At 59.3% G+C, this 13,159-nt stretch overlaps 2 protein-coding genes across 2 annotated transcripts; both read right to left on the bottom strand.

Annotated features, from left to right (window-relative positions):
- Positions 1-1,721: 1,721 nt before the first annotated feature.
- On the bottom strand, positions 1,722-3,434 carry THBD (thrombomodulin). Its single transcript, XM_086631166.1, has one exon. It carries the CDS (start codon positions 3,432-3,434, stop codon positions 1,722-1,724), a length of 1,713 nt encoding a protein of 570 aa, XP_086487292.1.
- Positions 3,435-11,058: 7,624 nt separating this feature from the next.
- Positions 11,059-12,770, bottom strand: CD93 (CD93 molecule). The gene is given in 2 exon segments (XM_086631165.1): positions 11,059-11,315; positions 11,318-12,770. Coding segments are annotated over 2 exon segments (1,710 nt in total).
- Positions 12,771-13,159: the final 389 nt, after the last annotated feature.

The following is a 13,159-nucleotide window of genomic DNA, read 5'->3' as shown; positions in this document are numbered from 1 at the left end:
AGGAGGGGGGGAAGAAAAGAACATTTCATCAGCGGCTTTCTATAAACCAGAGTGTCAAAGCTTTATTGGTCTTACACACGAAATCACCATGTGATTGTGCATCGCGGAGGGTATATTTCCAATAAATAAATAAGGATTTACAAACGTGCAGGGCGTATAAAACAGCGGGTTGAAGCACTTCCATGAGGAAAGCTACATTTCCTGCGCCGCTTATCCTCTGCTTTCCCTCGGAGGCTGCGGCGCGGCTCTGTCGGAGCGGGAGGGGGGAAAAGCTGTGTGATGTAAGGGGGACATAAGGACCCCCCCCCGAGTTCTGCAGCAGCCCCTCTGTGGCTCCCAGCCCTCCCAAGCCCTGATCCCGGCCTCGCAAACCTTCCCACGGGGAAAACCAAGCGCTGCTGCCAGCTGAATATTTCACGGGCATAAAGCTGTTGGCACCCGCTCCGCTGCCTGCCCCGTGCCCAACGGCTTCACCCCACCACGGCTGCCAACGCAGGACAACCCCCCCCCCCTTCCCAGCCCCTCCGGCTCTGCCCAGCAGCGTGCCGGCTTGGTGGAGCTGCCGCTCGTCCCCCCACCAAACCACGGAGCTGGAAAAAAGCACAATGTTTCCAGATTTACCCCCCCAAAATCCATGGCTGGAAAGTAAACAGCAGGTCAGATCCTGCTCCCCGGCAAAGTTTTGCCCTGAGCTTCAACACGGATTAGACTCAGCCCTGGGCAAGACTAAAGGAAAAATGGGAAAAAACCCTGTGGATAGGAGGGGTTGGGTAAGCGGGTTTGATAAAAATAAAAAACACAAAACCCAAACGGTTTAACCCAACGACGGTGGAAAATCATGGAAGAAACTCTGTGGGGAACACGAGGCAAAGGACCTTCCCTACCGCGGAAAAAATTCCCCCGGCAGCCTCGGTATCCCCGTTTAACGTCCGCGCCCCCGAAGAAAAGCCCCAAAACGGTAAGAGGGAATAGAAATCAGGCATTTTAGCCCCGCCACGATGACGCTCCGCAGGGCCCCCACCATCACTCGTGATGTAAGGTGAAAAGTGCTCAGCTGCCAGGAGCGAGGGGCAAAATATGGGGGGACACACCCCGAAACCCAGATTTCTGCCCATGAAGGGGGCAGAGGAGTGAGGCAAAGCACCGACCGCGGGATCTCTGCTCCTTCTTCCATCCCCCATCAGCTGGAAGAAACTAAACGGAACGCAGACCAAGGCGGGAGCACCCCAGCCCCTCGCCACCCCGGGGAAACCATCGCCTCCGGCCCAGCGGCACGCTTCCCGCCCCAGGAGAGGGGAAATCGGGGCCGGGTGACCTTCAGCGGCTGGCGACGACTCGGCCGGCCGTGGCACGCGTGCCCTCGCCCCGCGGCAATGCCCATTTCAACAGTCGGTTCCAGCTGGAGACACCCCTCCTGTAACACACGCACGGTTCTCCCTCAAAGCCCCCCCAGCTGCTACCTTGGGAAAAGGAAAGCGGAACGGCTGCCGGCGAAGGGAGCAGGAATGGAGCGGCGCTCCGCACCTTCCACCTTCCCTGCTCTCCGGCGTGAGTATTCCAAGAGTCGGCTGGAAAGCAGTGAGTATTTTTGGGAGCGGGGGTGATCACAGCTTTTCCCGAATTCTCTTTATCATTAAAAAATCGACGGGGGCGGTAGGGGGGGAGGGAGTAAATGTTACCCAGTTCCGTCCACCTCCCTCTCTCCGTCCATCCCGGTGTCCCTACAGTTTCTGGCTGGGGGCAGCACACCCCGAGGTGACCGGCTGAAGTCCCATCTCCTTTTCATGGGGGCCGTTGCACTTGTAATCCATGGTGGCCGGGGGTCTGCAGCGCTTCTTTGCCAGGTGGTAGCCCAGGGCCAGCAGGGCCAGGGCCACGGAGACGACGCCCATGGCAATGCCCACCAGCGCACCGGGGTGAAGGCGCTCTGCCTTCGGTGGGGTCCAGCTGGGGACAGGCGTCTGGGGTCCGGGCCCGAAATCCCCCGAGTACGCTTCATCCCTCTCCTCCTCTGGGATTTTGACACAGTGGTTCTTGCTGAACAGCTTGTAGCCCTCCTGGCAGTGGCACTCGTAGCTGCCAGGGAGGTTGGTGCAGTTCTGCTGGCAGTAGTTCATGTCGCACTCGTCGATGTCCACGCAGACCGGCCTGCCCTCGGCATCGCCGTCCAGCACGAAGCCATCGGGGCACTCGCAGGACTGGTTGCCCTGGTCGCAATGGGCCGGGCACTGGCTGTGGTTGCAGTGCAGCCAGCAGCGGGTGGGCACCTGCGGGTCGATGGTGTAGCCGGGGTAGCAGCTGCAGCGGTAGCCGCCGGGCACGTCCTCGCACTGCTGCTCGCAGAGCGCCTCGTGGCAGCGGGAGACGAGCCGGCAGCGCCCGTCCACCATCTCGTAGCCGCCGTGGCAGCGGCACTCGAAGCCGCCCTCGGTGTTGACGCAGACCTGCTCGCACAGCGCGGGCACCACGGCGCAGTCGTCGTCGTCCTGGCAGCTGCTGCCGTCGGCGGCCAGGTGGTAGCCGGCGTCGCACATGCAGACGAAGCCGCTGCCGTCGACGATGCAGTGGTGCTGGCAGGGCGCCCCGGCGCAGGGCGAGCGGCAGCTGCGCCCGTCGGGGCCCAGCACCTCACCGTCGGGGCAGGAGCAGCGCGGCGACCCACCCTCCTCGCCACAAGCCCCTTGGCAGCCCCCGCCGGCCAGGCGGCAGGGCCAGGCTCCCGGGGTGGCGTGGCCCCACCGCAGCCCCTCGCCGTCACCCTCCTCCCTGCAGCGCAGCTCCAGCTTCGCGGCCGGGATGACGGCGGTGGTGAGGGGCGGCAGGGCCAGGAACTCCCCGCTGCGGGCTCCGAAGGGGGTGATGTAGGTGACGGGCAGCCCCTCGACGGCGGGCAGGCGCGGGCAGCTGCCCGCGTAGTTGTACTCGCAGAGGAAGCCGTCGGCCGGCTCCTTGCAGCGCCGCTCCTCCCAGCGCAGCTCCCGCGACACGGTCACGCAGCGCTCCCCGCACCGCCGCCGCGACGATGCCCAGTTGGAGTAGTCGGTGTGCCCGTCGCCCGTCACCCACTGGAAGCCGCGGAGGCGGCGGGTGGGTTCGGTGCAGGGGGAGAGCAGGTGCAGCCCCAGCCACAGCCGCCCGCTGCGGTTCTGCAGCAGGAGGGCGATGGCGTCTTCGGCCACGGTGGAGCGGACGGTCATCAGGTGCCCGCCGCCCCGCTGGCACTCCGCGCTCGCCTCCGCGAACGGCCGCGCCGCCCAGAAAACGCCGAAGCAGTCGTGCTCCAGGCACTGCGCGCCCGACGGGGCGGCCGCCTCCGCTTCCATCCGCTCCGGTTCCCGCTCCGGCTCCCCGCGGAGCCCCAGTCCGAGCCCCAGCCCGAGCCCCAGCCCCAGCCCCAGTCCCAGCCCGGCCAGCAGCAGCGGCAGCCGCCGCATGGCGGGCAGCGGAGGGGCCGGCCGGTGCGGCAAATCTCTGGCATGCCGCCGCCGCCGCCCGCCCCGTTTATAAACGCTCCGGCCCTCCCCGCCGCAGGAAGGAAGCGCCTCCGGGGACGGGCCCCGCCGCCGCCGCCGCCGCCGCTGTGCGGAGTGATTGAGGCGGGGGCGGCCCCGGCGGTGGGTAAATCGCGGCCCCGGGGATAGGGCAGCCGTCCAGCCGCTCCCACCCGTCCCCCCCCGCCCTTCCCCTCCTCCGCCTCCCGCTCCTTCTACCGGCTCCTCCCCGCCGAGCTGGGGGCTGGTCCCGCCCGGGGCGGGGGTGCTCCGAGCCGCTGCCGGGCGGGGAGGAGAGGGGCTGGGAAGCGGGCAGGGAGTTGGGAGGTGCCCCTCGGGATGCTCCAGGGACGGCTGGGACGTGGGCCGGGAAAAATAATTGTTTTCTTCTGTGCAAAGGGGGAGCGAGCGCTAGAGGGCACCCCGGGGGGGCAGGGAGGCGGCCGAGCCCCGTGGGGTCCGAGCCCCCCTTGTCAGGCTGCCCGTCTCGGCTTCGCCGCAGCCAGCGCCATCCCAAAGCCTACGTAGCCGCCGAAGTAGCCCCAAAGTAGCCCCCGAAGTAGCCCTTGAAGCTGACGTGAGACAGCGATGGCAGCAGCACCGGGAGCAGCCCCGCTCCGGATGCTCCGTCAGGGCCCAACGGTTGGCCCTTCCAGCCTAAACGTCCCTGCTCATCCCCTGCCTCTCTGAGTGTCGGCATCCCAATTTTCCACCAGTCATTCCCCAATTTTCCACCAGTTATTCCCACGGGAGGCTGCGGCTCAGCTGCGGGACCACCGCCAAGGCAGCCAGGGCCGGGGGCTGTACGTGCCTGCTCACCCCTTGGCCCCTTCCCATCGTTTGCTCTGGAAATTGGAGAAAATCGGTGTGGAGAGGCTGTGCCCTGCTTCAGGACAGCATCCTGGCTCCTACACCACAGCTACATGCTCCTGCCCAGCCGGGGGGTCTCAGCGTCGGCTCCCCATCCTCGCGGGCACCTCGGCTGCGGTTGGCAGAACAGCTCTGCACTTTCCATGGCTTTATCTTTGCGGGATGTGCCTCTGCCGTCAGAACGTAGCCAAGAGCAAAATAAAAACGAAAAGCAAACTTCCAAAGCCTTGCCACTCAAACAAAGGGTATTTGACCCTTTTTTTTTTTTTCAATTTCGAGGGCGGTGTTCCTACCAGAAGCCTCAGTTGCTGCAATCAGCCCTCGTGCTCTTCACCAGACACCTTCCCCCTGCCTGTCTTTCCCACCTTCATCCATCGCCTCTCTGGGTGGGGGAATCTGGAGGAAATCCCATTTTCTGCTCAGAGGGCGGGAGAGCGGCGGAGGGCTCCGATCTCAGCCTACGGAGCGTTCCCATCGATCGTTTCACCTCCTCTTCTCCGCCGATGAAGGGCAGGGCAAGGGCTGGGCTCCGGCCAGGGTCCCCCAGTCTCAGCCCAAGGCTGTCGGCTCCTCCTGGGTGACCCGTGGCCTGTAGGTCCATCACTCACCCAAGAAGAGCTCAGTTGCTCTTCGTCGCCACAAAACGTGTAAATAGGAGAATTCCCAGAAGTTTCCTGGAAGACTTGGTAATGCCAACCTTTCTTTGCCTCAGTAAAACCTATTGGTTCCCCAGTTTTCATTTCAGTTTTTTGTTTCTAGTGTTATCTTTTTATTATTATTATTATAGATCTTTTTATTATTATTTCTTTTTCTTTTTTTTATTTTTCCTTTTCCTTTTCCTTTTCCTTTTCCTTTCCTTTTCTTTTTCTATTTTCTCTTCTTTTTCTCTTCTTTTTCTTTCTCTTCTTTTTCTTTCTCTTCTTTTTCTTTCTCTTCTTCTTCTTCTTCTTCTTCTTCTTCTTCTTCTTCTTCTTCTTCTTCTTCTTCTTCTCTTCTTCTTCTTCTTCTTCTTCTTCTTCTTCTTCTGTTTTCAGACATCAAACAGCAAAATAAGGGGGGAAAGGTCAGGGCAAACAACGGAAGAAGAAAAAAGAGGACTATAAAGTGTGAAAAAGAAAAAAGAACACCAATAGATTTCCGTTCCTTTTTTTCTTTTTTGTAATAAAGTAATTACATAAACAGATCAAAATTTCCTTTTCAAGGCTGCGTGATGAGAAATATTTTGAAAATTTCCAGGAAAATGTACATCACCCCACAACAACAATTTATCGCATCGTTGCACTGATGTCCTTGGCCCGCCGACCGCAGCTCGCAGGGTCGACCACGCCGGTAGAAGGGAGAGATAACGCGGGCGGCCGAAACGGGGCGAATCGTGGTTTAATAACTCTTTTTCACTCTGACACCCTTTCCCCCGCGTGGCCTCCCAGCACGGCAGGCGGCAGCCGATGCGGCCCCGCCGGGCTGACTCAGAGCCGCGGCGCTGCCCTTCCTGCTGACGTACCCCTTGGCTTTTCCCAGAGCCGATTAATCACGCTCCTCCGCTGGGCAGAAGGACCGCGGGATGCCGGGGCGCGGATGGAACAGGGACCTCTCGCTCCGCTGGGACCTGACTCATCTGAAATGTCATGGTCACCCTTGGGCTGGGGGACTGCAGAGAGCAGGAACGTCAAATAGTTCCTTTGACCTGAAGTTGGGGGGGTACTATAGTATATTACAGTATATTATGGTATATTACAGTATATTATAGTAGAGTAGAATGGAATGGAATAGAATAGAATAGAATAGAATAGAATAGAATAGAATAGAATAGAATAGAATAGAATAGAATAGAATATATAGGATTAATCACAGAACCACAGAATGTGTTGGGTTGGAAGGGACCTCAAAGATCATCCAGTTCCAACCCCCCTGCCATGGGCAGGGACACCCTCCACTACACCAGGTTGCCCAAAGCCTCATTCAGCCTGCCCTTGGACACTTCCAGGGATGGGGTAGCCACAGCTTCTCTGGGCAACCTGTTCCAGTGCCTCAGCACCCTCAGAGGGAAGAATTTATTCCTTAGATCCCATGGAAATCTCCCCTTTGTTAGTTTAAAGAGTTTTCAGTTTTAATGTGCTGTAGTGTAATACAGGCTGGCGTGAGTGAGCCTTCTTAATTTCTGGGAAAATAAGTTCTGCCGCTGCCCATGGTCTGTTCTAGCCACCATTTTCAGTTTGGGTGAAAAAATACAATTTGAGAGTGGCAGTCAGGCTGAGCCGGGTCTGCCAAGTGGGTTTGGTACTTTTTTTTTTCCCTCTTGCTCATAGTTATATGTCAATTCTTGGCCTACAACCAGGGAAAGCTGCTGGTGCTGTTTCCCACAGGGATTAAAGCCTCCCCGGGCTGGGCACTTGTGATATCCGGCGTGGCAAGCGTGGGACTTCTCCTCCCACCATCACCTTCACCCACTGCCCACCTGCCTCTGCCCCTGCCCTGTGCCAGCGTGGTGGAATTAATCAATATTTTCCGCAAGCGCTGGCTTACACCCTCGCGCTCCGCTGGACGAACCTTCTCGCGATGCCAGCAGGGAAAAAATATTGGAAGTTTTTTGCTTATTTAGGAGCATCAGACTCTTTCTGGTTCTCCGTGAGCTTTCTGTTGAGCCTCGCGACGTCTCCGAGATGCTCGAGCCACCCGAGGCCGGGTTTTCCCGGCGGATCGTTCCTCCGCCACCGGCTGGCTCGTTGCCTCCGGCGCGGCGTCACCGGCGCGGCTCGGCCAGACATCGGCTTCGCTCAGCAGCCTTGAGAGGGCTCAGCCAACCGCCGAGAAATATTTGAAAGATAATAAAAAGAGGAAATGAGCAGAAGGTTCAAGCATTTGTTTTCGCAGCGGCCGGCTCCGTGTGGAATTTGAAGGAAGGAGCACGGTATTTCGTGGATGGTGCTTTAACGCCAGTCGGTACCTTTTCTCTAAATTTTTCTGGGGGAGGCTGTCCCCTTGCAGCACCTTTCCCAGAAATGGGGAAGAATTATCCCTGGAGGTGTTATTACCAGGCTGGGCTCCTTTGCTTTGGGCAATCAGGTTAGCCATCAGGCTTGTGCCAGGGGGCAAACTCCATCCAACGTGTCCCAAGCTCAGCAGGGCAAAATAAATGGGATTAGAGGCGAGAGCAGGCTTGCTCTGGCTGCAAGCAATGTTTCTCATCATCATATAAGCATCATCCCGCCCTCGGCAGCTCCTTGCCATCGCCTGGGACCCCTTCCTGCTCCCTGCACCCCCTTCCTGCTCCCTGCACCAACAAATGTCGGGCAGCCGGTGGCTTATCCCCATGGGGCCCTTCCCAGGGCAGGCGGAACAACCCTGGGAATGTTCTTTGTGGTTGGATGGGTGGAGGCACCAAACATCCATCCTGAGATGTAGTGCCCTTTGAGATGTAGTGCCCTTTTTGGTTTTTTTTTTCCAAGGGTTTTCTTGGTTTTAAACACTATTTAAGGCAAATGTCGACGGCTGATAAGACACCGCATGAATGCCGGTGCAGACAGGGGTGATATGAGTGGGGGGGTTTGTGTCATTGAGGTTTTTTCTCCTGCTTTTGTGACCTTTTCCCTTTCGAGGACGGCCTTTCTTTGGTGGCATGTGTTGTGGAGGCAGCTCTAGCCACCGGCAGTCCTGCAGTTGGAATTCATCGAGGGACTTCGGTGCACGGTGGTTGAAGCAGAGCTCTGCCCTCGTACAGAGCCACGCGGAAACCGGTGGGATTGCTTGTGGGCTTAGGACCTTGCTCATGGGTTTAGGAACTTGCTCGTGGGTTTCGGACCTTGCTCATGGGTTTAGGACCTTGCTCATGGGTTTAGGAATTTGCTCATGGGTTTAGGACCTTGCTCATGGGTTTAGGACCTTGCTTGTGGGTTTAGAACTTTGCTCATGGGTTTAGGATCTTGCTTTGTGGCCTTAGAACTTTGCTCATGGGTTTAGGATCTTGCTTTGTGGCCTTAGAACTTTGCTCATGAGTTTAGGACCTCGCTCGTGAGTTTAGGACCTTGCTCATGGGCTTAGGACCTTGCTTGTGGGTTTAGGACTTTGCTCATGGGTTTAGGACTTTGCTCATGGGTTTAGGACCTTGCTTGTGGGTTTAGGACTTCGCTCATGGGTTTAGGACTTTGCTCATGGGTTTAGGACCTTGCTTGTGGATTTAGGATCTAACCGAGATCACCCCCGTGTCCCCAGCCCATGGCTTCGGTAGTCGTGGAGCGAATGGCCATCGCTTGAAAGACTGAGACCCCACTGATGTCACTACCAGCAGATGAGCACCGACAGAGGACTTATCAGCACCATCCACACCGCAGAACATGGAAGGATTACCTGTGCCACATCAATAGGTTTTGATGCCGTATATATTTATTAAAACCCACCAAAGACACATTCTGTTTAGGTTTTATCGGTGTTTCATCAGCAAAGCAACGCACACCGTCACTCCGCGCGTGGGATGACCGCGCTCTTCCAGCCGAAGGCACCGCGAGGCTGCGGAGCGGTGCCAGTGCCGTGTGGAGGGCAAAGCCAGACTCGGTCCCGACGTGCCATTTCCACAAAGGGTGAGGTGAGACTCAATCCTGGACCATCAAAAACGTAACACCTGCTTCATCACAAGCCGGTGGATATGCACGAAGCATTCCAGATGCATCTGCTGGCAGCAGGAGAGTTACAGACCTTGCTTGTAACAGCACCTCGTGTATCCATCAGGAACAGGGGGCAAACAGGGACGACCTATCTGGTCCCATTCCTATTTGCTGTAGCCCACGGGATTCACTGGGCCATGGATAACTCCCTAACGAGAACACGGATGGGAACGTTCCTGCTGGGCGCGTGGCAGGAAGAAAAGGAGACATGAGATTATCCAGGTGTCCTTGCTCTGGGGTGAAGGATGCTACGTCAGGAAATACCCCACCAGAAAGAACCCAGGGACAAATCAGTGTCTTCCCTTGGTTGGACTCGCTATGACACTCCATCGGGAATACTGTATGCGTACCGGGATACACCAAGGTCGTAACAGAAATCAGGATTATGGGTTTTACTGAGGGATTGCTGGGATAAATGACCCAGGAATAAGATTGGTACCAGCCCTGAGTCTGCACTCGTGCTTCCTTTTCCCTTTTTCCCAGCGGAATAAGTGCTCCCGAGGCTGTTAACATCTGGAAAACACCTCAGCTCTCAATAAAGTCACCCAAGCCGTCCCAGCACGGCGCTGGGACTGCCTTTTCCCCGCCCGGACCCGGCGTCGCTTTAGGTATTTAGGTTGTCCCACTGATTTCAGTAGGATAATTTATTTGCTGAATTGATTCCTGCGTTCAGAACGCTTTGCTGGCTTGTCAGACAGGCAGTTTTCCGCGGGAGCTTCCAAGAACGCCGCTGCTGCGTTCCCAGCTTCTCCCAGCCGCTGCGCGGAGAAAAGGAAGCGCGGACAGAGCCTGAAAAACATTTCTGCCAGCGACATTTTCCTCTCCTGTTTTGCGAGTTGGTTTTGTTATTTTTTTATTATTATTTTTTTTTTAATTTTACAATGGAGAAACGGGGAAGAAAAAAACAGCAGGAAAGGGTTTTCCTCCGCACATGGAAGAACAGGATGCAGGTCGCTGCCCACAGCGAACTCCTTTGTGTTCGGTTCCCATTTCTGTAGCAGTTAAGCCTCAAGTACACAATAAAACCAGCAGGAACTTCAGGAAACTGAGGCACCCATCGCACCACACGCCTGTTCTTTTCTAGCACCTTTTTGCCTTGCAGAGCACGGCCGGAGAACAAGGAGCAAATATACAGCATCCAGTGTATTCCTTACAGGGGGAGGAGCGGAGGATGCGCTCAGCCAGGCACTCGGGAAGGGGGTCCCACCCAAAAAATACAGGAAAAGCCCACTCTCCCATCCGGCTGCGTCTGAAGGACAGCGTTGTTTTCCGGAGCCTGCAAGCGGTTTTAAACCCAATCCACTGGCAAGGGGTAGGTGGTTCTTCTAAACTGAGCTTTTCCAGGCTTTTAAACCCACACTCTGTTAAATGTTTATTCCATCACCTCTGATGTAACAGCTGCTTGTTTTGTTTGGTGTGTTTTTGTTGTTTTTTTAAATAAACAAAATTTAAAAACCGAAACCTGCGCGTGGCTGCAGACACCAGTTCTCGCCCTGGGGAAACCCAAATTTCAAACCCATTAAAGGAGAAGGAGGCATAAGTGGGGGTGGAACGCAGGCGGCAGGCGGAGCGGGGGGGACGACGACTGGCATCGCTTTTGGGATGGCAAAGGGTCGGGGGGGCTGCAGGGATGGGGCAGGGACGCTGCTGCGTTTGCGTGTCGGCGTTTCAAACGCAGGCAGGGGAGCCCCAACGAGGAATGACATTAAGTTTTCCTTCGGGAATGCAAACCAACACTTACAATGGGCTATTTCTAAGCAGGATGAGGTGTGGCAGAGGCGAATTCGAGCCCGTGCCCCCCCGCTCCCTGCCAACCCTCTGTGGCTGGTTTCCAAACCCCGGGAGTGACCCAGGCTGCCTCCCACCCCGCACCGGGACATTGGCTCCCGCTCCGCAAGGAAGCCCTGGATGGGCTCTCATGCCAACCCACATCCAACAGACAGCATCCCCCCCTCTCCTTTCCATTTATTCTCTTGAATTGGCAGAAACACTCTCTGCTGCCAGCGGCTCTGCCTCCCCCCCGGCTGCCCCGGGCACCGTTACCTGCGCTCGCCGCCCGCCCCGTGGCTCTCCGGCTGCTCGGGCACCCAGCAGTAGTTGTCTGCTGCGCTTTTGGCTGGCTGCTTCTCCCGCTTGGCCGCCCTCCTCCTGCAGGCCAGCACAGCCAGGGCAACAGCCAGCAGCAGCAGGATGGCTACCAGGCTGCCCAGGATGTAGTAGAGGAGCAGCCTGGGGCCGTCGGCGCTGTGCTCGGCACCGGGTGCCGACCCTGCTGCCGTGGGGGCTGGCGGTGGCACCCTGATGGGAACGCTCACGGTCTGGGGGTGCCCGTGGTCCATGGGGCACCCGTGGTCTGGAGGATGCCCGTGGTCCGCGGGGCGCTGGTGGTCCGTGGGATGCCTGTGGTCCGCGGGGTGCTGTTGGGGACCCCTGCGGGCTCCTCTCCAGCGGTGGGCGCAGCACGGCAGCCGTGTCCGTCCTCATGCAGGAGGAAGCCAGGTGGGCAGAGGCACTGGAAGCTGCCGGGCAGGTTGTGGCAGGGCCCCGGGCAGGGGTCCCGCAGGCACTCGTCCACGTCCAGGCAGGCATCGCCACCAGGCTGGCGCTGGTAGCCAGGCCGGCAAGCGCAGTGGAAGGAGCCGGGGACGTTGAGGCAAAGCTGGGAGCAGACGTCAGGCTGGGCACACTCGTCCTCGTCGCGGCACTGGTGGCCAGCCGGCCCCGCCGGCCGGTAGCCGGGCCGGCAGAGGCAGATGAAGCTGCCAGCTGTGTTGCGGCACTCGTGCTGGCAGGGCCTGTCCAGGCACTCATCCACGTCCAGGCAGTGGCGGCCATCAGGTGCCAGGGCGTACCCAGCTTCGCAGCCACACTCGAAGCCACCTGGCCGCGTCTGGCAGGTGCCCTGGCAGGGGTTGGGGTGGCAGGCGTCCTCGGGCAGGCAGGACGCCATGTCGGGCGCCAAGGTGTAGCCAGGATGGCAGGCGCAGTGCCGGGGCTCCCCTGGCACCTCCAGGCAGCGGTGCTGGCAGCCCCCGTTGCTGTGGGCACAGGAGGCAGGGCAGAGCGGCCCAGGGGGGTGCCAGGCGTAGCCGCCCCCCTCCAGCGGCCCCTTGCAGAGGGCGAAGGCTGGACCCTCACCCTCCTCGCACTCGACCTCCGCCAGCGTGCCGAAGGGCACGGCCGCCAGCCGGGCGCTGCGCACCCCGAAGGGGGTGGCATAGGCGACGCGGCCGGGTCCGGCCAGCGGCAGCGGCGCGCACATCCCGCGGAAGCTGAACTTGCAGAGGAAAGCTGGCAGCAGCGCCCGGCAGGAGCGGTCAGCCCAGCCGGCGGGGCCGGAGGGTCCGGCGGAGCGCAGGCTGGCACAGCGGGCACCCAGGCAGGTGACGGTGGGCTCGGACAGCCACGCCGAGTAGTTGCCCGGCTCGCCGCCAGCCGCCCAGGTGAAGCCACGCAGCGGCTCCTGCGGCTGGACGCAGCGGCCCCGCGGTAGCCACAGCCCGATCCAGGCGGGTCCCGGCCAGCTGGCCACCGCCAGCAGCTCCTGTAGCCGCTTGGCTTCGGCGGGACCGCGTACCGGGGCCAGGTCGCCACCGTCGTTCCGGCAGCGGTCCCGGGCGACGCTCCAGCCCAGCTCGGCGCGGTGCAGGGTGTAGCAGGCGGTGCCGGCGCACACCACCTCGGCGTCTTCCCCGACGGATCCCAGTGGCAGCAGCGGCAGCAGCAGCAGCAGCAGCCGGGCGACGGCCATCCCGCCGGCTGGAGCACGGAGAGACGGATGGAGGGAGGAAGGCCGTCCGCCGCCCCTCACATCCCCTCGTCCCGCCGAGCTCGCCCTGCGCGCATCCTGTGCGGCCGCGTCTCCTATTTATCACCGGAGGCTACGGCTTCCTGTAGCGTGGTCCTGCCGGCCGCGTGTTGCCGGTGGCCCGGGCGGTCGCCGCGCTGTCTTCCCCTTCCTCCCAGAGCAGCGGGCTCCTCGCTCCCGTCCCAAAGCTTCGCCACGGCCGGCAACGCTTTTCTGCAGGAGAAACCAGCCAGGTTCCTGCTTTTTTTGGTTTTCCTTTTGGTTTTCCAGGGCTTGATCTACTCGCTCGCTCACCCAGCGGATGATTTTTTCTAATCCCTAATAGGGCCTGA

Source organism: Tauraco erythrolophus, chromosome 2 (assembly GCF_009769465.1).
Source record: "Tauraco erythrolophus isolate bTauEry1 chromosome 2, bTauEry1.pri, whole genome shotgun sequence".
In the NCBI taxonomy this organism is placed as follows: Eukaryota; Metazoa; Chordata; class Aves; order Musophagiformes; family Musophagidae; genus Tauraco; species Tauraco erythrolophus.
The sequence above is the reverse complement of the archived record's forward strand: the minus strand, read 5'-3'. Positions and strand labels throughout refer to the sequence as shown.